This window comes from Scyliorhinus canicula, chromosome 6, assembly GCF_902713615.1.
Source record: "Scyliorhinus canicula chromosome 6, sScyCan1.1, whole genome shotgun sequence".
NCBI lineage: Eukaryota > Metazoa > Chordata > Chondrichthyes > Carcharhiniformes > Scyliorhinidae > Scyliorhinus > Scyliorhinus canicula.
In genome coordinates this window covers 17,204,384-17,228,413 of record NC_052151.1, presented here as the reverse complement: position 1 = coordinate 17,228,413, position 24,030 = coordinate 17,204,384, and the positions used below count along the sequence as shown (strand labels likewise).

The 24,030-nt window shown below is 44.7% G+C and overlaps 1 protein-coding gene across 3 annotated transcripts in view; it reads left to right on the top strand.

Moving 5' to 3' along the window:
* Positions 1-24,030, top strand: part of LOC119967011 (CSC1-like protein 2) — a 235,052-nt gene that overhangs the window by 131,390 nt on the left and 79,632 nt on the right. For all 3 annotated transcript variants that reach the window (XM_038799002.1, XM_038799003.1, XM_038799004.1), the window contains one exon: positions 4,332-4,422. In XM_038799002.1, the coding sequence (XP_038654930.1) occupies positions 4,332-4,422 (91 nt within the window). The remainder of the gene's footprint in view (positions 1-4,331; positions 4,423-24,030) is intronic.

Genomic DNA, 24,030 nt, shown 5'->3' with positions numbered 1-24,030 from the left:
ATATTTTCCCCGTGTCTGCATGGGACTTGCCCCCTCAATCCAAAGATGTGCAGGGTAGGTGAATTGGGCATGCTAAATTGCCCCTTAATTGGGGGAAAAAATGAATTGGGTACTCTAAATTTATTTTTAGAAAGCAATCCATGGTATTCCCTGTAAATATTGAGCAATTAAATTTGAATCATTTGGTGATGTTTTAGTAAGCACGCTATTTCAGTTACCAAATACAGTGGCACTTTGGTGCCTCAGCGCCAGGGACCTGTTTTTGATTCTGAACTTGGATGGCTATGTGAAGTTTGCACTTTCTTCTCGGGTCTGCATGGGTTTCATCCGGGTGCTCCGGTTTCCTTCCACAATCCAAAGATGTGCAGATTGGCTAGATTGACCATGATAAATTGCCTCTGTGTCCAAAGATGTGTAGGTTACGGGGATAGGGCGGGGAAGTGGAGTGCTTTTTCGGAAGGTCGGTGCAGACTAGAGGGGCTGAATGGCCTCCTGCATTGTAGGGATTCTATAATTTCTATGAAGGCAGCATAGTATAACCATCAGTTCTCAGTTACACTCATTTTTGTATTTCAAAACTTGCTGTAGGTTGGAAGGGGTTGGCTAGTAGCAGAAGTTTTGAGTACCACTATCCAGCCCAATTGCTTTCTCATCTCTTTTGAGGTGATGTTGGGTTCAAGTGCCTCTCCAGAAATTTCAGCACACTATCTAGGCTGACGCCCTAGTGCAATGTTAAACGTCTGTTCTTTTGAAGGAGACGCTAAACCAAGGCCCTCCCAAATGGATGTACAAAGATCCCATAGCTTTTTACAAAGAAGAGTAGGGGAATCTTTCCTGATGATCAGGTCCATATTTATCCCACAGCTGACATTACTACAACAGCTTGCCTGCAGACTATCTGGTTCTCATGTTGCTGGTTGTGGAGACTGGTGTGTAAATTGGATGTTGTGTTTCCCACATTACAGCAATAATGTTTTGCAGCAGTACTTTGGCTCTAAAATGTTTTCGGATGTTCTGAAGTTGTGAAAGCTGGATAAATGCATGTCTTTTTTTAGCCAGATCCCACGTGCAGCATTGTGGAAAATACTTTTCACGATAGGAAACTGGCTGCACTACGCCTGTCAGTGCGGCCTATGTTCATCAGAGGGAGGACTCTGCACAAACGTCATCCATTTGTCTCTAGAAGATAAAACACTGGCTCTGCTGAGATTCAGTTCTGCCAAACTGAGTTTATTCTTAAGATGTCTTTTGTGGGAATGCAATTAACAGAAAATGCTGAACTCCTTTCCAGCAGCTGCGTTTAAAATACAAGCAGACCCGCATGGTTTTTTTCTATTAGCAATGGAAACCAGGCGCTGCTGCAATGTTATTATCACAAAACTTCCACCGACCTCACTATCTTTTATGTATAGTTGCCTTTGATTCCTTTTGAGGAAAGCAATGGGTGGAGCTAACTGTTTCACGCTGCCGTAGCAACACAAGGGGTATTCACTACTAACAGGGTGCTGCCATCAAGCCAAAATGACAATCTGTCAATCACACAAATGAGTAGTATTTCAGTTTCACTGCCAGTCTGATGCTAGGTATGTAGGCCATACATCCCAAAAACTGCTGGATAAACAGCATGCCCCTCCCTTTCTTTGCAAATGACATTGTACAGACCGTATCCAACCATCCCATGCTTGCAAAACTCAAGATAGTGTCCAGCACTAAATGTGATTCCACAATTGTACAATATTTGTTCATTAATCCTCAGTGTGCCAAGAATTATGCTGACAACCAATTTAAGATGGACAGTCATGCTTGCAGAGTGGTATTTGCATGTTTGGAAGCTATATATATATGAATACACAGGACATTGTTCTTTGCAGACAGAAAGAACATATACACACACTGCGCCTATTTCAGTTAAACAAAATGAGTGGCAATCATTTGCTGCTTTATTCTTCGGGGAAATGCTTTGACCAATCAGTCAAGCTGCCTAATTTAAATTTAAAACCATGCTTGCAATTAACTGACGGTCACCATCAACCGGTGCAATCTCCATGGCAATGTCTCTACCAATCAGAGTCCACTTGTCAACCAATCTGTAACTTTCCATATATAGTATATCTTTGCTGATTTCCCTTGCATTGTATTCTTGAAAAATTCCTGGTAAGTGCAAGATGAAAGGCTTAGTCAAAAAAAAAATTTATTTAGCAATGCTCACGTTTGGTACTACAAAACCAAAATAACTCTCATTTGTGGCATGTCTTTCATGGATTTGGAATATCCCCAAGCACTTCACAGCCAATCGAGGTTTTCAGAAATCATGTCACTGTTGTGACATGGGGAAATTAAGCAGCCAGTTTGCACACAGCAAGATCCAATAAACAGAAAATGGGCTAAATAACCAGATTAAACAGTTACTAATATTGGCTGCAGTGGACATTTTGGTCAGGACGTTTTGGTGAGCTCTGCTCTTCAAATAATATTCTGAAATCTTTTACTTCACTATTGGAGAATACAGGTATCTCGATCTAATATCCAAAAGATGGTATCTCTGCCAATGAACATAGGAGTAGGCCATTCAGCTCTTTGAGCCTGTCTCGCCATTCACTTTGATCATTGAATGCAGCACTCCCTCACTCTATACAAGGCTGAAAATTGTTTGTAGTATTTGGACTCTATAGGTCAGGTGAAAGCATATTCCTCAATATTACCAGAATTTGGAATGCAGGATTTCAGATTATTTTGTTCGGGACTCCAACTGAATATCTATTTTCTCTACATACTGATGATGATTTTCAAAGGTCTTTAGCTCTGAGAATCGTAACCACTATCTAACCTCTGCTCTTTTTCTTCCCTCGCAAGTTGCACGTACTGACAGCAGATGAACTACTAGAGGTGGTGGTGATTGGATACATGATTCCCTGTTAAAGTGGCATTGTCTTGTATGTTGGCAGGCCCCATGTGCTTGATAACAGGCCAATGAAGAGGAGACAAAACTGATGTTTTCATTGTAGTTCAGTTTCATGTTAAAGTCACGAGACAATTAAATCCCACTTCATACTTTGCAAGAGTACCAAAATAGAAGAGGAATACCGCAGAAGAACAGGCCTTGAAACCCTCCAAACAATAAAATAACTGAGAGATTTGCATTTTTGCTTTTGTCAAATTCCACAAAACACTTTGCATATAATTGCTTTTGAAGTGCAATCTCTATCGGCAAACACAGTGCACTGTCTAACAAACAACAGAGTAAACGACTGGTTAGACATATTTTACATTTGACAGGAGGAATGTTGATCAGGACACATGTCAAATGTGCTATTCTATAAATTCTCACCAATCCTAGTTTTGTTGATATTTGAAAACAAAAAAAACTTATTTTGAAATTGATAACTTTTTTATTAAAAAGGTGGCTTTAGAAATTGCTTGTATTTGATTAGTGGCAGGGATTAGGATAGTTTGAGGTTCCCAGTGTATTTTCAAAAAATATTTCAGCGGATGGTTCTATCTACCGCATTATTTAACTGCCGCATCCTAATGGTTAAACCACAGTTGTATTGTTGATACACTAACCTTCAAGTAAGTTCAGCAGTTCAAGGCTCATTCAGGTCAAAAATAAACCAGTTGGGAATTTGAAAACGCAGCAGAAATTTTGGAAGGGACAAAGAAAATATTAAACAAGCACATGTATTTTTTTTTTAAATATATTATTATTAATCTTTTTATATTTTATAAATAACAATCAAATAATCTTTCTTGTCACAAGTTGGCTTACATTAACACTGCCATAAAGTTACTGTGAAAAGCCCCTAGGAGCCACATACCAGCACCTATTCGGGTAAACTGAGGGAGAATTCAAAATGTCCAAATTACCTAGCAGCAAGTTTTTCGGGACTTGTGGGAGGAAACCGGAGCACCCGGAAAACCCACGCAGACACTGGGAGAACGTGCAGATTCCGCGCAGACAGTGACCCAAACTGGGAATCGAACCCGGGACCCTAGCCTCCGTTAACAAGGAAGTCGAGGATCCAGTTAGATGTGAATTATTATGCAAATAACGTTTGTATATAAAAAATGGTGGGTATTGTTAAAACACAGGAGAACATATTTCTATTCCCTCAACAAGCCAATTAAATGTAATAAGACGGTATGAGTTGAGTGGCAATATTCTGTTCAATGCAGTTCAAATTGGTCCTTTTTAATGTCGAAGTAGAAGAGTTAGCAACATGGAGGCCTGCCGCACAGTACATTTAATGCCACTTTAGGGTCAGGTTATTTAGGAACTGTGGATGTTTATGCTGTAATGGCCTATGTAAGACGTATTTACTCTTGTTCTTCAGTGTGGCTTCAGCTCTGCATTCAGAAAACCATGACCGATATGAACGTCTCACTTCAGTGTCGAGCTCCGTTGACTATGATCAGCGAGATAATGTAAGTAATTTTGCTTTTTCTAGAAATAGATCAACAGGAAATATGGTATGTCACTTGGTGCCACAAAACTGATTGTTGTTTAATTTATATTGCACCTCTCATAAAATCTTATAAAATTCTAACAGCATTAGGCCGGGTAGATTCAGAAAGAATGTTCCTTGTGGTGGGGGGAGTCCAGAACTGGGGTTCATAGTTTGAGAATAAGGGGTTGTAAACTGAGATGTAGAACTGAGGTGAGGAGAAATTTCTTCACCTAGAGAGTGGTGAATCTGTGGAATTCACTACCACAAAAAATAGTTGAAGCCAAAATGTTGTGTAATTTCAAGAAGGGATTAGATATAGCTCTTGTGGATCAATGGATATGGGGGAAGAGTGAGATCAGGCTATTGAATTTGATCAGCCATGATGATGAATGGCGGAGCAGGTTCGAAGGGCCGAATGACCACCTCCTCTTCTATTTTCTACGCCCGTCTCTATGTATGTTTCAACCTAGAACATCCCAAGATGGTTTATCTGAGCTTAATGCGACAAATATTGAAACTGAGCCAAAGAAAGGGGACATTTGGACATGTAACTAAATACTTAGTGCAAACATTGGAGGGAGATGCAGTTATGAGAGCAAATTCGAGAGAAATGGGCGGAATTCTCCGCTCCCCATGCCGGGTGGCAGAATCGCGGGAGGGCCGAGCGAGTCACGACAAGCCGCCCTGGCACCCCCCGCGATTCTCCCCCCACCCCCCACCCCGCTCGGATGAATCGGCGCGCGCCGTTTTTCACGCCAACCGGCGAATCTCCGGCCCAGATGGGCCGAGCAGCCTGACGTTCCCAACCGGTTCACGACGGCGGAAACCACACCTGGTTGCTGCCGTCGTGAACATGGCGCCAAATCTTCGTTTGTGGCTTGTGGGGGGCGGAGAGGGGAGTGAGCACCACGGCCGTGCTCGGGAGGGGACTGGCCCGCGATCGGTGCCCACCGATCGTCGGGCCGGTGTCTCCAAGAGACGCACTCTTTCCCCTCCGCTGCCCCGCAAGATCAAGCCGCCACGCCTTGTAGGGCAGCGGAGGGGAAGACGGCAACCGCGCATGCGTGGGTTGGAGCCGTCGTGATGTCAGCCGTGCATGCGCGGGTTGGAGCCGGCCAACCTGCGCATGCGCGGCTGACGTCACTTAGGCGCCACCGTCGCGTCATTCTCAGCGCGCCGCCTTGACGCAAGCGTCAAGGCCCGGCAGCCGAGATTTACGGAGTGCCGCTCCTAGCCCCCTGGGGTGGGATGAATAGGGTGTGAGGAGCGGCCTCCGAGGCCATCGTGAAACTCGGCCGAGTTCACGACGGCCTCTCCAATGCCGCACGGGAGCGGAGAATTCCGCCCATGGTGCTTCACAAGAGGGAACTGTTTGCAATATCAATTAACATGGGGAGCCAGGAATTTAAATTGTCACATCACTATTTTGGTAAGAATAGAGTTAAGTTGCTGGAAGTAAGTCAAGATGAGCTTTGCAACGGGGAGAAAGATAAAAAATCCTGACTAGCACACTGGGGAACCTTGGGGAAAGCTTGGGTAGGTGGGCAAGGAGAAAGGAGTTTGCGGCTGAGGCACTTGAACAGATCAATCTTAATGACAAAAGAAGTCCATGAGATCCTCGTAGTTGTTGGGCATGGCTCCCCAGCCACACACCCATCCCCAGCCTATCAGCAAACCTCTCCTTAAACCCCTTCATACTCTGCACCCTCCAACCTCATGTCCTCACGACGAAGCAAGACTGGGAGCTGTCAATTGTTACAAAACTATTGTAAGCGTTGGCTGATGGCGAGACCATTGGGGGTTTGAAAGCATTGTCATAAGTGACTTGGCAGTGTTCCCTTTCGAAGGCTGGTGGAGGTTATGAGTGGCAAGGGATTCAATGATCAGCTATGGCCTTCTCATTGAAAGACTATGGAAGATGGGATGGTAATGAATATGGGTGGGAGAGTTTATATGTAATGAATGGTTAACAAAGAGCAGTGAACTCTGAGGAAAAAAGCCAGATTAGATTGAGATCATTGAGGATGCAAAATCACTTGGTGTGGGAGTTGAAAGAGGAAAGGAATTATATCTTGGTGAGAAACTTGAGTTAGGGAAATAAAGAAGATTTTAACATGATATGCTGCACTAAGGCGAAGAAGCTGTCAGAGGAATAAGGAGATAAACAAAGCTGAGTACATAAATCTCCTGGCCTGCAAGCTCCTTAAGTGTTGCCTTTTTGAGGAGATTAGTAATTATATTTTTTTACCAAAACTGCTAACTCAGTGGTAATTATAGTCTTATATTTCCCCAATCTTCTTCCTACTCCAGGAATCGAAAAGGCTTTTTCTAGGGTAGATTTCCTCAGGCTTTCCGATATCTTCCCATTTAGTCAAATGTCTAGACTGAATGACGGTGAGCTGCTCTATTTTTGAGGGATAACTTGAAGCTCATTCTTACCTTTACCTACCGCCCCCACAAACCCATTTTGTGATCATTTCTCTCCTTTTTCCAGTGTACACCTGAACTCCGTATTTGTGGACAAGTCAGTAGATGGTATTGAACTAAAATGAAAAAATGAAATGAAAATCGCTTATTGTCACAATTAGGCTTCAAATGAAGTTAGTGTGAAAAGCCCCTAGTCGCCACATTCCAGCGCCTGTTCGGGGAGGCTGGTACAGGAATTGAACCGTGCTGCTGGACTGCCTTGGTCTGCTTTCAAAGCCAGCTCTTTAACCCTGTGCTAAACTAGACCAGTAGTAGCCATTTCCATTGTAAGCATTGCTGAAAGGGGCCCCAAGAAATAGTTGCTGCCTGATGAGGATACTGACAGACGTCAAAGTACCCAGTCTCAGTATGCCCTGCTCTTCTAGCCACTGTCGTGGACTTTCACGACAGTAAAATTGATCTAGTTGGATCCAAGTCAGATCCGTGAGGATCACTGCAATAATGAAGCAAGGCTGTGATATGTCCTTTGACAATTGCAACCATTTTCCGTTGTAATTTATGACTCCCAACTGCTGTCAAGAGCGTTTCTCTTTCACCCCACAGACCTTAGTATTGCTGGGTTCCGTATCAAGTCATAATAGGTCAAATGCGAAACTTGATGTTCAAGGCATCTACTCTCATCTCTCTTGGAGTTCATTTTGTGTATTTGTATCCTGATCGTGATGAGTTTGGAACTAAGTGGTCCTAGCAGAACGTAACTCAGTACCATTAAGCAGCTTATTTTGGGTAATGCTGTTTGATGACACAATTGATGAATCCTATTACTGTGGTTGATAGTTGGGGGATAGGGGGTTGAAGGTGGGTCTGGTGGAACAAGCAGAATAATAATGCAGTAATTAGACTGGGATAGAACATTCTTGAATAGGACAAACAAGGGTAATCTTCCACATTTTTGTGACTGTGGAAACCGTTTGGCTCAATGAGTGGCTAGCTCTGGTTCACAAGTCTTCAGCAATTATAGCCAGGTTACTGTCAGAGCTCATGGGCGGGATTCTGCATTTCTGGGAAGACAGTGCTGATGCCAATACAGGATTCGTGGACTTTCACGACAGTAAAACTGGCGCCATACCTAGATTGATTCGGCAACTTTGGAGGGGCTAGCACCGGTGCCACGTGGAACACAATCTATTCCAATGAAAAACGGTGTGGGTTTCGCTGGGTCCATGAGTGACACTCTGAATACTGACAAGCTGCAGCTGCATATACACATAACAATCCCCACATACTCATCCCAGTCAACAAGGTGGTACTGGTTGTGCGGGAGCGCACCTATACAGCTGATGGGTTGGCTGGGGCCAGATGGCACCTATGGGGGTGGCCTGCGGGATACCTTTACGACCCGTAGCCCTAAGTTCACAATGGGCTGTTAGCGGTGTATGCAGCTGCATGGCTGCCTTGTCGGCTGCGGTAATGGTGTTCTGTGCCCATCCACCCCGGCCCCACAGCTCACCTCCTAGTCAGCCCCCGCTACTCCCCCCGGCCAGCGGCATAGCTGTCATCAAACTATTGTGACGTTGGACACTTTCCATACCCCCTCTCTCTCCTCAGTAGCCATGACACTGGTTTCATGGTTTTTAAAAGCACAAGTGAACCACGCCGTTGGGAACTCAGTCCATCGGAGGCAGAGCATCGCGGAGGCCCTGGCCCACTAATAGCATGCAAACGGTGTTTACTGTACGTGTGTTCCGACCGCATTGACACCACTGTCGAGGTGACAGAGAATTGCGATTTGGCGTCAAATCGGCACCAGCCGTGATTTTAGTGTCAGAATCTATTCTTCCCCCAATCGCATTTCACGATTTTGCCATCAGCCAATGGAGCATCTCGTCCCATATCTTTGTGTCCTTTGCACTCAGCACTTAATGTATCCAAAATTGAGCACTGGCTGGGCCAGAAGATGGAGACCTTGGAAGTAGTTCAAGTAGACTGTTCCACTGAGCACATTTAGCAAATATCTTGGCCTTTTTTTACATTCCATGGGCTACAACCTGGTTAAAGATGGTTATGGTCCATTTTTTGTCCCAAAGAAGTAAAATGGAGCCTTCAGCTAAGGAAGGTACGATTGAGGCCACTGATGCAGAGGGCAGGTTGTTGTGAGACAACTTATGCCCTTCTATAAAGGGAAGAATGAAGGGATATGAGGCATTGACAATTTTCTGAAAGGAGCCTCAATTAGCTTTTTCATGTGCCAAAAAATGGCAATACAAGATTACCATATTGGAACATATGATGACCTGCTCAGACTAGCGTCAACTGTTCTTTTTGCATCTATTATAACTCTAAAGTACTTAAGTTTAGACTGCTTTTCAAAGTCTATTAGAAGTGTGGTACTGGGTTATTCTACATCTCAAGGACACAATACCAATCTGATGATAGAACAAAGTGCAGATCCTTTTTATAGACCCTACCAAGGTCTTAGATGAACTATTTAATGCTGATCATCCAGAGAACAAAGATTAGTCTGGTGACTTCCGTGCATATCTAGCTAAACTGTTTTCATTATTGTGTCGGAAGCTCTTTTGGGGGAGTTGGAATGGAGCACAATGTATTTTAAATTTACTTTTTTAATTGTATTCTCGAGTTTCCTGGAATTTTAAGTATTTTAGGAGTGAATTTTTATAAAGCCTTTTTTCCTTCCCCAGTTCTACCTCCGGAAGTGTCAGTTTGCAGACTAGGATTATAGTTGTATAGATATAGGCTGCCTTCACTCATTTCTCATTGTTGTTGATGTTTCTCTGCCCACACCTAGTAATGCAAATGGTTGTGTTTCATGTGTTCCCATAGTGAGGTTTTCTCCTGGAATAGGTAATTTGCCTGTTGCCAGAGGCTTATAGCTTGAGGGGTGTCACTCCACATCATGGCTGACCAGGGGTGTCTCCCACTCTTACATTGGCGATTTGAAGGATTTTTCAGGTTAATACACAACCTGTTGGCCAGATTAAGAATGCCTTCCTCAGCCATCAGGTCCTGGAGTGGGACTGGAGCACAGAGTTTCTGGCTTAGAGGCAGGGATGCTACCCACTGCACCATGAAACCGCCACTCATTCTTCATGCAAAAGCCTTATTAAAGTAGAAGACAATCCAATCCCATTTATAATTATCAGGAGCAGGAACCAATCCAAACATGTTTTTATTTTCCCTATTCGGGAGAACTGCCAATAGTAATTCAGGCACCGCCACCTAGTTGATCACCTTATTTGGTCCAGACTCTAGATCAAACAGAAATGTCTTCCTGGTATTTATAACTTTGAAGTAGAGACTTTGCCACTTAAACCATCAAGATACTGGGGAATATTTTAAAATAAATTTAGAATACACAATTATTTTTGGGTTGTGGGGGACCCACACAGACATTGGGAGAATGTGCAAACTTCACACAGACAGTGACTCGGGGCTGGGATCGAACCTGGGTCCTCGGCGCCGTGAGGCAGCAGTGCTAACTACTCCATCACCGTGCTGCCTGACTGGTGAAATTTTAAATCGTGGAAAATCATTAGCTAGTTGCAAACTGTTAAAAAGAAAGACTTGCCTTCATAGAGCACTTTTAATGTCCAGTGGATGTCCCACAGCACTTTACAGCCAACTGAGTATGTACTTTTTAAAGTGTGTTCATGGCTGGGCACTAGGGATAATTCATTTGCTTTTTTATTTCCAAATGTGAGGGCACATGGGGCTTTGGAATGACATCTCATCCAAAAGCACCTCCAGCAGTGCAGCACTTAACTGGCATGCCGGCCTAGACTGTGCGTTCAAATCCGAGTGGCAGAAATGCCTGTGTGAAGTCCATGGCAGAGAAGCTCAAGATCCTTTGTTGTATCCAAGATGACATGATGTGGTTACCTTATCCAAAATGCAATGATGGTCTTTGTGATGTTCTTGTGCAGCACAGAAACATCACGAGTCTCTGTCTTTGCTGCAAGTGCTAAAGCTTTGGAGCAGGATTCAAACGACATTCGGACTAGAGCAAAGGTGCTAACGACTGATCCATGGGGCTGGCATACAATGTTAAGCATTTTCCTCCTTTCTCCCACATAATTTACGTTCTCCTTTATCTCCTTGACTCTCAATAGTGGGTGGAATAACAAGTCTCCAGATTCCCATCCACTTGACCATCCAACACACAACACCAATGTCAGTAGGCACAGCAGCACAGTGGTTAGCACAGCGGCTTCACAGCCCCAGGGTCTAAGGTTCGATTCCCGGCCTGGGTCACTGTGCGGAGTCTGCATGTTCTCCCCGTGTCTGCGTGGGTTTCCTCCGGGTGCTCCGGATTCCTCCCGCAAGTCCCGAAAGACGTGCTTGTTCGGTAATTTGGACATTCTGAATTCTCCCTCTGTGTACCCGAACAGGCGCTGGAGTGTGGCGACTAGGGGTCTTTCACAGTAACCTTATTTGTGTCAATGTAAGCCTACTTGTGACAATAATAAAGATTAAGGCCATGACAACTTGTTCAACATTCTCAAATTTTGGCTCTGTCCAGTTAGGGCTCACTGAATAGTGACAGGAAAAGAGGCCCTGACGCACTCTGACCCTTCAGCTTAAAGATGATGCTAATTTTAGCAATCTAGGCAGAACGGCAGTTAATTTTATGAGACCGGAGATTGAACCTGTACCTTGCCTGTTTCAAAGCCAAATAGCTCAGGACCATAAAGTATGAGTCACATTTATTCAATCATTGCAGATAATCTCATAAAAATTAGTTCGCCAAATAATCCCTACAGTGCAGGAAGAGGCCATTCGGCCCATCGATTCTGCATCAACTCTTCGAAAGCACACCCTATCTAGACCCACTCCCCCACCCAGTCCCAGTAACCCCATCTAAACTGCATATTTGTGGACTTTGGGAGGAAACCGGAGCACCCGGAGGAAACCCATGTAGACATTGGGAGAACATGCAAACTCCACACAGTCAGTCACCCAAGGCTGGAATCTAACTCGGGTTCCTGCCGCTTGGAGGCAGCAGTGCTAACCACTGTGCCGCCATCTGTGGCCTTTCTAATCTGCCTTTTTCAAAGGAGGTCTGTTTGCTGAAGAGTTTCCTCAACCATATTTTTCATAGGATGTGGGCATTGCTGTCTAGGCCAGCATTTACTACCTACCCTAATTACCATTGAGATGGTGATGTGATGGAGTCTTGAACCACCACAGTTCATCAGTGTAGGAATACCCACAGTTAGGAAGGGAGTTCTAGGATGTTGACTCCGCAGCAGTGAAGGAATGGCAGATATCATTCCAGGTCAGACTGTTGTGTGGCTTGGAGGAGAATGTGGCGACTAGGGGTTTTTCACAGTAACTTCATTGAAGCCTACTTGTGACAATAAGCAATTTTCATTTCATTACAGAAAGTAATTGCCAGACACTTGTGTGGCACAAATGTTACTTGCCACATATCAGCCCCAGGCTTTGTCTATTGCATGCTGTTTCTGCTGTTGCCGTGCCAGATTGACACATTTTTAGGTATGTCTGCCTCTGCTCCCAGCAAGCCTTCCTGCACTTTTTATTGAACCAGGTTTGATCCTCTGGCCTGATGGAAATGGTAGTCAAGGGTTTCTGCTGCTGCGCCTCAGAGATGCCCAATTTTGAGTTGCAAGATCTGTTTGGAATCTATCCGATTTAGCACAGTGGGATTGCCACAGGACACAATGGATGGGACTTTGTCTCATAAGGACTGTGCAGTGGTCACTTCTACCAGTGCTGTCATAGACACGTATCTTTAAATTATCAGACACTTCAATCAGTTTATTATTAAAATGTTTGACCCAGGTGCCCTTATTTGTGACTAGATGAACAAAGGACAAATGCAGGTTCATGATTAAACCCACATTTATTCCCAAAGACAATAAAACAGGTATTCTCTCCAAATTATCCCAATAGGGCAGCATGGTAGCACAAGTGGCTAGCACTGTGGCTTCACAGCGCCGGGGTCCCAGGTTCGATTCCCACCCACCCCCCCCCCCACCCCCGGTCACTGTCTGTGCTGAGTCTGCACGTTCTCCCCATGTCTGCGTGGGTTTCCTCCAGTTGCTCCAGTTTCCTCCCACAGTCCAGCAACGTGCAGGTTTGGTGGATTGGCCATGCTAAATTGCACTTGGTGTCCAAAAAGGTTAGGAGGGGTTATTGGGTTATGGAGATAGTGTGGAAGTGAGGGTTTAAGTGGGTCGGTGCAGACTCGATGGACCGAATGGCCTCCTTCTGCACTGTATGTTCCATAATATGCCCAAGATTCTAATACTACCCTTGCTGATGAACTTGATCGAGCTGTGGGTCTAATCCTCTGAGCCTCCGTCGTCTCAGAGACCTCGTCTGAAAAAGTTGGTCTCCCACCACTCTTCCGTCCATTTTCTGGTCCGTGTTGAATCTTCTCTGTTGCCTCTGTCGAGTCTTTGCTGGGGAGGGTCCCTGGATGTCTTGTTCTTATCCCCCTCTCGTGCACTTCCAGAGGTTTCTCTGGCCTCAGCAGGTCTTTGGGTGGGGTTGCAACATCCAATGGAATTGCCAATTGCAATTCTGCAGGACACCAGGAACAACCCCCGGGGTCCATCCTTGGATGCATTGTCTGCACACAACCCTAACCCATATAAGATAATGGCAGGAAAGTCTATCTTCATCTGGGCATTTCACACCAAGCTATCCGTTTGAATAGGGCCGATTTTCTTCCAATTTCCTGTTTACAGTACAGGCTCAGACTTGCCGTGGCTGTCTATCTCTGACAAGTATTTGGGTGTTTGGCTTCTCCCATAAGGCCTGTCTGTGGTTTTATTTCTTAATTTAAAATGTCCAATTCTGTATCGGGCCTGAGATTCAGGCCGTTGGCCATTTTACCTCAGACAGATGCATTGTGACAGTTGGACCGGTGAAGATGAGGTCAAGTAAGTTTTCCTCTCTGGTTGGCTCCCTTGCCACCCGTTGTAGTTGTGTCCTTTAGCACTGTGCTAGCTCAGTCAGTAGTGATGTTATCGAGCCACTCTTGCTCATGGACTTTAAAGACCCCACTCAGAGTAAATTCTGTGCTCTAGCCATCCTCGGTTTTTCCTCCAAATTGTTTTTCAGCATGGAGGAGCACTGGTACATCAGCTGAGGTGGGATGTTGAGGGTCCCACGGCAACTCCCTCCCAACTGTATACCACTGTCATCACCTCTGCTAACGGTTGGTGGAACAGCACATAGCCACGGGTGATAATTGTATTGTCTAGGGCATTGTGTGTAAGGTGTAATTCTATGAGTGTGACGATGTCAAGATGCTGCTTGACTAGTCTGTGGGACAGCTCTCCCAATTTTGGCACAAGCCAAGATGCTAGTAAGGAGGATTTTGCAGGGTTAACAGAGTTGAGGGTGCCTCATCGTTTCTGGTGCCTAGGTCCATGCAGGTGGTAAGTCTGGTTTCATTCCTTTTAAATTTCATAGCAGTTGGCTCGCTAGGCAATTTCAAAAGGCATCCAAGAGTCAACCACATTGGTCTGGAGTCGCCTGTGGGCTAGACCAGGCAGATTTCCTTCCTTAAAGTACATTAGTGAACCAAATGGAATTTCACCACAATCAACAATGGCTTCGTGGTCACCATTAGAGTAGCTTTTAATTCTGGATTTATTATTAATTGAATGCTGAACCTCTGTAATAACCAGAGCCTGAGCCTCTGGAATACTAGTTTAGTGACATATTACTACTACGCCACTGCTTGCAGGATGTTATGTTGGATAGACCTGTAAAACAGCATTTAAAACATGCAAATTAAAGATCAGGGTAAAACCACATCATTATTACAGACTTTACAAAAACCTTTGCATCAGATGACCAATACCCTTTGGTTATCTTGTGATGGGATGGGCTAAGACAGCATTTCTGAAACTTTTTTGCCTGGGACCCATTTTTACCAACCGGCCGACCTTCGCAGCCCATGCTGGCCGACCTTTGCGGCCCATGCCGGTGTGTGTTGTGAAGAGTTGTATGATGCATCAAGTCTGTGCTCCCGTTAATCTGCGCACATTTTAAATTGCTGATAATGGATCTTAGTCTTTGATTTTGGGTTAATACACCAATGCGATATCAGTGCATGAGCAACTCTTTCCAAATCTCGGCCTTCAAAATTCAAATGTTACAAACTTCTGATAAAGAAGTAAGTGCCAATTGAAATTGGTTGCCTGGGTCTTGTGGTCTAGGTTGCGAGGATGCAGGAGGGATGTTTTACCCATGATCTGTAGTTTGGACAATCGCTGCTCTGTAACTGATTTACAGGAAATACAGAATGTAATTTCCTATGCTAATTAGTGGGTTGTATCTTCTCTCCTTGCTATAACTACGATATACAGTCTCTAATTCAAAACTGCTGTCAGGTTCCAGTGCAATTTAACCTCAAAGAGCAGGATATAACACTAAGTAGAGTATTTGGGGGATATTGGGGGCTGGCGGGTGGGTCTGTCTTCCTGAGATCTAACAGTAGTCTAAGGATTTTAAAATTAATTGTGAACCTCTCAAAAACTTGTTTGAACAAAACAGTTGACTCTCCTTGGCTTGTCCATCGTTCTCCCCGTGTCTGCGTGGGTTTCCTCCGGGTGCTCCGGTTTCCTCCCACAGTCCAAAGATGTGCAGGTTAGGGTGGATTGGCCATGATAAATTGCCCTTAGTGTCCAAAATTGCCCTTAGTGTTGGGTGGGGGTTACTGGGTTATGGGGATAGGGTGGAGGTGTTGACCTCGGGTAGGGTGCTCTTTCCAAGAGCCGGTGCAGACTCGATGGGCCGAATGGCCTCCTTCTGCACTGTAAATTCTTATGATCCAATACAATCGGTAACCTTAACCCGACCTGGTATCCCGCAGTGAAACTGTCTTTTGAATAAAACTAGGATTTTTGCTTCACTCTAGTTTCATGTGTAGATTTTGTGTGAAGTTTTTCTTCCTCACATCTTTCCTAAATTGTCAGTTCATCGTTTCAGTCCAAACTCCCTAGTTCATTAGTATTCTGGTTTACATGATTATTAGTGCTGTGGTTTTACATTACACATACTGTTTAATATCTTTATTTGCCTGCATTAGGCTCTTTCTTAATCACCTAAAGTGATGTAAAGGCACGCTATAGTATTTTGTTTCCCCCACAAAACATAATTGTTTGACAGCAGGGATAATTTTTTGTACTCTTCTTGTTCTCCATAGCTTTTTCTCTTTCTCATTCTGGATATGAGCTGGTCAGAGCATTTGCATGCTATCTTAACTTGTGTTGAACTGATCTGGTAATTTAACCATCTGTTTAATTTGCTGCCTGTTTGAATGTCAATTCTTCCCATTCCCAAATTCCTTTCCATTTTACCTTGAGCTGTATCTATCTACACCATTCACAGGTTACTGTGAATTTTTTATTCTCCCATGTGAACCTCACTGGTAAGGCTGACATTTGTTGCCCATTTTAATTATCTCGAGAATTCGAATCACAGGAGAGGCCCTTTGGCCCATCGAGTCTGCACTGAGACATGAAACATAACTGACCTACCGAGCTAATCCCATTTGTCAGCACTTGGCCCATAGCCTTGAATGTTGTGATGTGCCAAGTGCTGATCCAGCTATGTGTTAAAGGATGCGAGGCAATACGCCCATTCTCCCAGGCAGTGCATTCCAGACTGTCACCACCCTCTGAGTTTGTCCTCACATCCCTCCTAAACTTTCCACCCCTCACCTTCAACTTGTTTTCCCTCATGACTGACCCTTCAACTAAGGGGAAGAGCTGCTCCCTATCTACCCCGTCCATGTCCCTCATAATCTTGTCCATCTCGATCAGGTCGCCCCTCAGTCTTCTGTGCACCAATGGAAACAGCCCAAACCTATCCAACCTCTTTTCATAACTTAAATGTTCCATCCCAGACAACATCCTGGTGAATCTCCTCTGCACCCCCTCCAGTGTAATCACATCCTTCCTGTAATGTGGCGACCAGAACTACACCCAGTTTTCAGCTGTGGCCTCACCAAAGTTTTATACAGCTTCAACATGACCTCCCTGCTTTTGTAATCTATGCCTTGATTGATTTTTAAAAAATAATAAATTTAAAGTACGCAATTATTTTTTTTCCAAAGATAAGGGGCAATTTAGTGTGTCCAATCCACCTACCCTGCACATCTTTGGGTTGTGGGGGTGAAATGCACACAGACACGGAGAGAATGTGCAAACTCCACACAGACAGTGACCTAGGGCCTGGATCGAATCTGAGTCCTCAGCGCCGTGAGGCAGCAGTGCTAACCACTGCGCCAATGTGCCGCCCTCGTGCCTTGATTGATAAAGACATGTGTCGTTCATTAAATACTTCCTTGTCAAATTGTCAAAGGTGGGAGTGAGCTGCTTTCTTGAATCTCTGTAGCCCATCTACAATGCTATTTGGAGGTAATTCTTAGTTATTGACCCAGTGCAGTGTAGGAACAATGATGGTTCTCAGTAAAATGGTATGTAACTTGGAGAGGAACTTGCAGGCAGTGATGTTCTCATGCATTTGCTACCTTTGCCCTTCTAAGTACATGGCATCAAAGGTTCCACCAAAGGAGTTCCTGTCGTGCATTATGTATATGATACACACTGCTGCCACTGTGCCAGTGTTGGAGGGAGTGAATGTTTAAGGTGGTAGACGGGGTGCAGGCGGCTTTGACTTTGATGGTAACAAACTTCTTGAGTGTTGTTGGAGTTGCACTCATCCAACCAAGTAGGGAGTATTCAATCACACTCCCGTCTTGTGCCTTGCTGTTGATGAACAGGGTTCAGGGAGTTAGGTGATGAATTACTCACTGCAGAATTCCCAGCCGTTAAACTGCCCTTGTAACCCATAAGGTTCGTCCAGTTCAGTTTCTGATCAATGGTAATCCCCGGGATGTTAATAGCGGGAGATTCAGTGATGGTAATGCCATTGAATGACCAGGGGCGATGGTTAGATTCTATTTTGTTGGAGATGGTCATCGCCTGACACTAGTGTAGCACAAATGTTTGTTGCCACTTATCAGCCTACCCATAAATGTTGTCCAGGTCTTGCTGCATGTCGATATGGACTGCTTCAGTATCTCAGAGAAGTCGTGAATGGCGCTGAACATAGCACAACAAATAGGAGCAAGTGTAAACGATAACCCCCATCGAGCCTGCTCCATCATTCAGTACAATCATGGCTGATTTTGAGCTTTAACTCCACTTTCCATCTGCTCCCTGAAAGACCAAGAATCTGACTATCGCAGCTTTAAATGTTTTCGAAGATCAAGCATCGCTCAACACTCTGGAGTAGACCATTCCACAGATTCACCACCCATTTTGAATGAAGTCATTTTTCATCTAAATGATCAGCCACTTATCCTGCTTGTGTTTTAAATTCCCCAAACAGTGGAAACAATCTCTGCTTCTACCATTTCAAGCCCTGTCAAAATGTTGTAAATGTAATTAGATCGGCTCTCATTCTTATACACGGCAGAGAATATCAGCCCAATTCATTCAGCCTCACCTCATAGGTCAACCCCCTCATCCCAGGGGTCCAATTTAGTAAACGCTTGCATACTGCCCCAATGTAAGTATGTCCTTTCTTACATGAAATGAAATGAAAATCACTTGTTGTCACAAGTAGGCTCCAAATGAAGTTACTGTGAAAAGCCCCTAGTCACCACATTCCGGCGCCTGTTCAGGGAGGCTGGTACGGGAATTGAACCCACGTTGCTGGCCTGCCATGGTCTGCTTTAAAAGCCAGCTATTTGGAACAGGAGGAGGCCCATTCAGCCCCTCTCCAGCCTGTTACACAGGAACAGGAGGTGGCCCATTGAGTCCCGCTGCTGGCCTGCCATGGGCTGCTTTAAAAGCCAGCTATTTAGCCCTGTGCTAAACCAACCCATGTGAAGACCAAAACTCTACACATTGTTCCACAAAACCCTCTGCAATCTCATTAAGGCTCCTTTATTTTTGTATCCCAGACCCCTTGCAATGAGGGCCAACATGTTATTTTCCTTCCTAGTTGTCCACTGCACCTGCATGTTAACTTTGTGTTCCTTGTAACAGAACACTAAATCTCTTTGAATATCAACCCTTACAAATTTCACATCTTTTAAAAAATATTTTGCTTTTATTTTCTTACGACCAAAGTGAGTTACTTCATAATTCACAAATTATATTCTCTGCTATCTTGTTGGCCACCTGCTTAATCTGTCTATAGATTTTTGCAGCTTGTGTCCTCCCTGCAGCCCATCTCTCCACCTAGCTTGGTATCATCAGAAAACTTAGATATATTACTCTGTTAATTTATCCAAGTCATTAATGTAGATCGTGAATAGCTGAAGGCCCAATACTGATCCTTGTGGTAATATTGATTTCTTTCTAACTCCAATCCCCATTTATGCCCATTTTCAGCTTTCTATCTGTTAATCAATGCTCTATCCATGCAAATATATTATCCTGAACTCCCTGAGCCCTTATCTTAACTTTTTTGTGGTATTTTATTGAATGCCTTTTGGAAATTCAGGTTCTCTTTATTTATCCGACTAGCTATAAGCATCAAAAAACTCTAATAAATTTGTCAGACAGAATTTCCCTTCAGAAAAACCATGTTGACTTCTAATCAGACTGTGCTTTGCACAACATTATGCAGTCATCACAATTCAGAGCTTATAATGGAAGGCAGCTGAAGATGACAGTCTCCTGAGGAACTTCTGCAGTAATGTCCTAGGATGAGATTGACCTCCAAAAGTCACAACAATCTTCCTTTTGTGCAAGGTTTGACTCCAACCAGTGAATTCTCCACCCCCGATTCCCATAGATTCCACTCCTTATTGCCGCACTCAGTAAAATGATGTCAAGGGAAGTCGCACTCGCCTCACCTCTGGTATTCAGCTCTTTTGTCCGTGTGGCCCTAGCTGAATCCAAACTGAGTGTCATTGAGCAGGTTCTTGCTTTGCAAGTGTAAATTAATAGCGCTATAGATGACTACTTACAGCAATTGTTTGAAAATGGACTGATGGTGCAGTGATGGCCAGATTAGATTTGTTCTGTTTGTGGACAGGACCTGGGTAATTCACCCTATTGCTGTGTAGATGCCAGTGTTCTGGCTATACTGGAACAGCGTGGCGAGGGGCGCAACTAGTTCTGGCACACATGTCTTCGGTACATCACGTGAGGTGAATCAAATTGGCTGAAGACTGACAGATGCTGGGAACCTCAGGAGGAGGCCAAGATAGATCTTCCACTATACACTTGCGGCTGAAGGTGGTTGCAAATGCTTCAGCCTTGTCTTTTGCACGAATGTGCTGGGCTTTGTGAGGGTCTTTCCTGTTGATTCCCTTCTTTCTCTTTTATTTTATCTGTTATCATTTTGATCCATGGATGCTTAGTGGACTTGTACCTTTGAGTCGAGCAGGGATTCAAAAGTTACAAAAAAGAACTCTGCTAGTTTTGTACAGCAGATCTTTTCAGCACCTGAGAGATCGGTGGGACCTGGTTAGATTGGTTGGCTGATGGCCAACCAATTGGCCAAAAGGCCGTATTCTGCACAGTAACAGGCAGTGATTGGGTCCTGCCTGAGTGGGATGATTTTCAGAGAGTCTGGGGAAACACAGTTGGACACCCAGGGGGAATGACTTGCTCTCGCTCAACAAAGACACATGGTCTATAGACCAGTGAGCCTTACTTCTGTTGTGGGAAAAGTCTTGGAAAGGTTTATAAGAGATAGGATGTATAATCATCTGGAAAGGAATAATTTGATCAGAGATAGTCAACATGGTTTTGTGACGGGTAGGTCGTGCCTCACAAACCTCATTGAGTTCATCGAGAAGGTGACCAAACAGGTGGATGAGGGTAAAGCAGTTGATGTGGTGTATATGGATTTCAGTAAAACGTTTGATAAGGCTCCCCATGGCAGGCTATTGCAGAAAATACAGAGGCATGGGATTCAGGGTGATTTAGCAGTTTGGATCAGAAATTGGCTAGCTGATAGAAGACAAAGGGTGGTGGTTGATGGGAAATGTTCTGAGTGGTGTCCAGTTACTAGTGGTGTACCACAAGGATCTGTTTTGGGGCCTCTGCTGTTTGTCATTTTTATAAATGACCAGGAGGAGGGCATAGAAGGATGGGTGAGTAAATTTGCAGATGACACTAAAGTCGGTGGAGTTGTGGACAGTGCAGAAGGATGTTACAAGTTACAGAGGGACATAGATAAGCTACAGAGCTGGGCTGACAGGTGGCAAATGGAGTTTAATGCAGAAAAGTGTAGGGTGATTCATTTTGGAAGGAATAACAGGAAGACAGAGTACTCGGCTAATGGTAAGATTCTTGGTAGTGTGGACGAGCAGAGAGATCTCTGTGTCCATGTCCATAGATCCCTGAAAGTTGCCACCCAGGTTGAGAGGGTTGTTAAGAAGGCGTACAGTGTGTTAGCTTTTATTGGTAGAGGAATTGAGTTTCGGAGCCATGAGGTCATGTTGCAGTTGTACAAAACTCTGGTGCGGCCGCATTTGGAGTACTGCATGCAGTTCTGGTCGCCGCATTATAGGAAGGATGTGGAAGCATTGGAAAGGGTACAGAGGAGACTTGCAAGGATGTTGCCTGGTATGGAGGGAAGATCTTACGAGGAAAGGCTGAGGGACTTGAGGCTGTTTTCGTTAGAGAGAAGACGGTTAAGAGGTGACTTAATTGAGGCATACAAGATGATCAGAGGATTAGGTAGGGTGGACATTGAGAGCCTTTTTCCTCAGATGGTAATGTCCAGCACGAGGGGACATAGCTTTAAATTGAGGGGAGATAGATATAGGACAGATGTCAGAGGTAGGTTCTTTACTCAGAGAGTAGTAAGGGCGTGGAATGCCCTGCCTGCAACAGTAGTGGACTCGGCAACACTAAACGCATTCAAATGGTCATTGGATAGACATATGGACGATAAGGGAATAGTGTGGATGGGCTTTAGAGGGGTTTCACAGGTCGATGCAACATCGAGGGCCGTTCTGCACTGTTGGGATTCTATGGTTCTATTTGCTGCATATTTAATTATAATTACTTTCATTAGTAAACTTAATTGTGCTTAAATTTACCAATCTGGTGACTGTAGTTATTGGGCAGCTAAGGGCCAAAGACTTCAGCTGTTTTTTTTTATAGAATCCCTACAGTGTAGGAGACGACCATTTGGCCCATTGATTCTGCATCCACCCTCTGAAAGACTATTCCACACAACCTAACTTGCCTGTCCCATCCCAATAACCCCTTAACCTAACCTACACCTTTTTTGAACACTTGAGGGGCAATTTAGCATGGCCAATCAACCTAACCTGCGCATCTTCGGACTACGGGAGGAAACCGCAGCGCCCAGAGGAAACCCACGCAGACACGGGGAGAAAATACAAACTCCACACTGTCACCCAAGGCCAGAATGTACATCCTGGTTCAGAGTGCTGGGCTTGAGCAGGTTGACTGCCTGCCTGTTTTCCCAGCAATCTTTGCACAGCTGTGGAAACCAATGAGTCAATGATAACAGTGATGGTGTATACCTTTGTCAACTTTTTTTTTCCATGTTCAAGGATTGTAAACCTCTTGAAATCGGCTGTATAGAAATTGATGGTCAGTGGGAGGATGGGTCAGGTGGTCCAGTGGGGAGGGGGGGTGCAGGTGGTAAGCTGGGTTAGCAGGGGGAGTAGGGGAGGTAAGATGGGTCAAGTGTGTTGGGGGGGGGGGGGGGGGTGGGGGAGTTGGAGTGTGTCTTCTGGGTGCCTCTTGGGTGCAACGGAGGTCAGTAGTTATCGGTGATTAAATTACATCTTTACAGCACCTGATCATATAAATCATCTACAAAGAACTTGCATTTCCACAGCATTTTTCATGACCTCAGGATATCCTGAAGCGGAAAGTGTTGTTACCCCATTGTAGTGTAGGAAACATGGCAGTCAGTTTGCACTCTAAATATCAGACAAATGTAAACCTAGATTAAATGCTCAAGTCTCGAGTGAGTCTTGAATCCACAACCTTCTGACCCGAAGAAATACAGTGAGCAATCGCTTAGACATTCATCACCTTGCAATACAGTGTGATAAGTGGCCTGTCCATGTGTTTTGGTGTTTTGAGGACATAAGGTTAGGGAAGGCAAAACTTTGCTTTTCCATAGAATCCCTATAGTGTAGAAAGAGGCCATTCGGCCCATCAGGTCTGCACCGACCCCTCAATGAACACTCTACCCATGCCCAGTCCCCTGTCCACCCTGCCCTATCCCCATAACCTGGGCACTAAGGGCAGTTTATCATGGCCAATCCACGTAACACGCATATCTTTGGACTGTGGTACGAAACCCATGCAGACATGGGGTGAACCTACCAAACTTCACACAGACAGTGACGTAAGTCCAGAATTGAACCTGGGTGCTTGGCGCTGTGAGGCAGCAGTGCTAGCCACCGTGCCACCCTCATAGTATCATGGATTTGTCAATGCCCATTAAAACCTGGCAGATAGAGCTTCTACTGAATGTCTTATCCAAAGGTGTGATGTCTAGCATGCATGTCAACCTAGATTATGGTCTTAAAACATCGAGTTTAGGGCAGCAAGGTGGCGCAGTGGTTAGCCCTGCTGTCTCACGGCGCCGAGGTCCCAGGTTCGATCCCGGCTCTGGGTCACTGTCCATGTGGAGTTTGCACATTTTCCCTGTGTTTGCGTTGGTTTCGCCCCCCCAACGCAAAGATGTGGCAGAGTAGGTGGGTTTGCCATGCCAGAACAAAGAACAAAGAAAAGTACAGCACAGGAACAGGCCCTTCGGCCCCCCAAGCCCGTGCCGACCATGCTGCCCATCTAAACTAAAATCTTCTACACTTCCTTGGTCCGTATCCCTCTATTCCCATCCTATTCATGTATTTGTCAAGATGCCCCTTAAACGTCACTATCGTCCCTGCTTCCACCACCTCCTCCGGCAGCAAGTTCCAGGCACCCACTACCCCCTGTGTAAAAAGACTTGCCTCGTACATCTCCCCTAAACCTTGCCCCATCGCACTTTAAACCTATGCCCCCTAGTAATTGACCCTTAATTGGAAAAAAATTATTTATTTAATAAAAACATCGAGTGGAGCTTGAACCCATAATTGCCTTATTTCATCAAAGAGTCCTATTTACTTAACTAAACTAACTTGAGCTTAAGA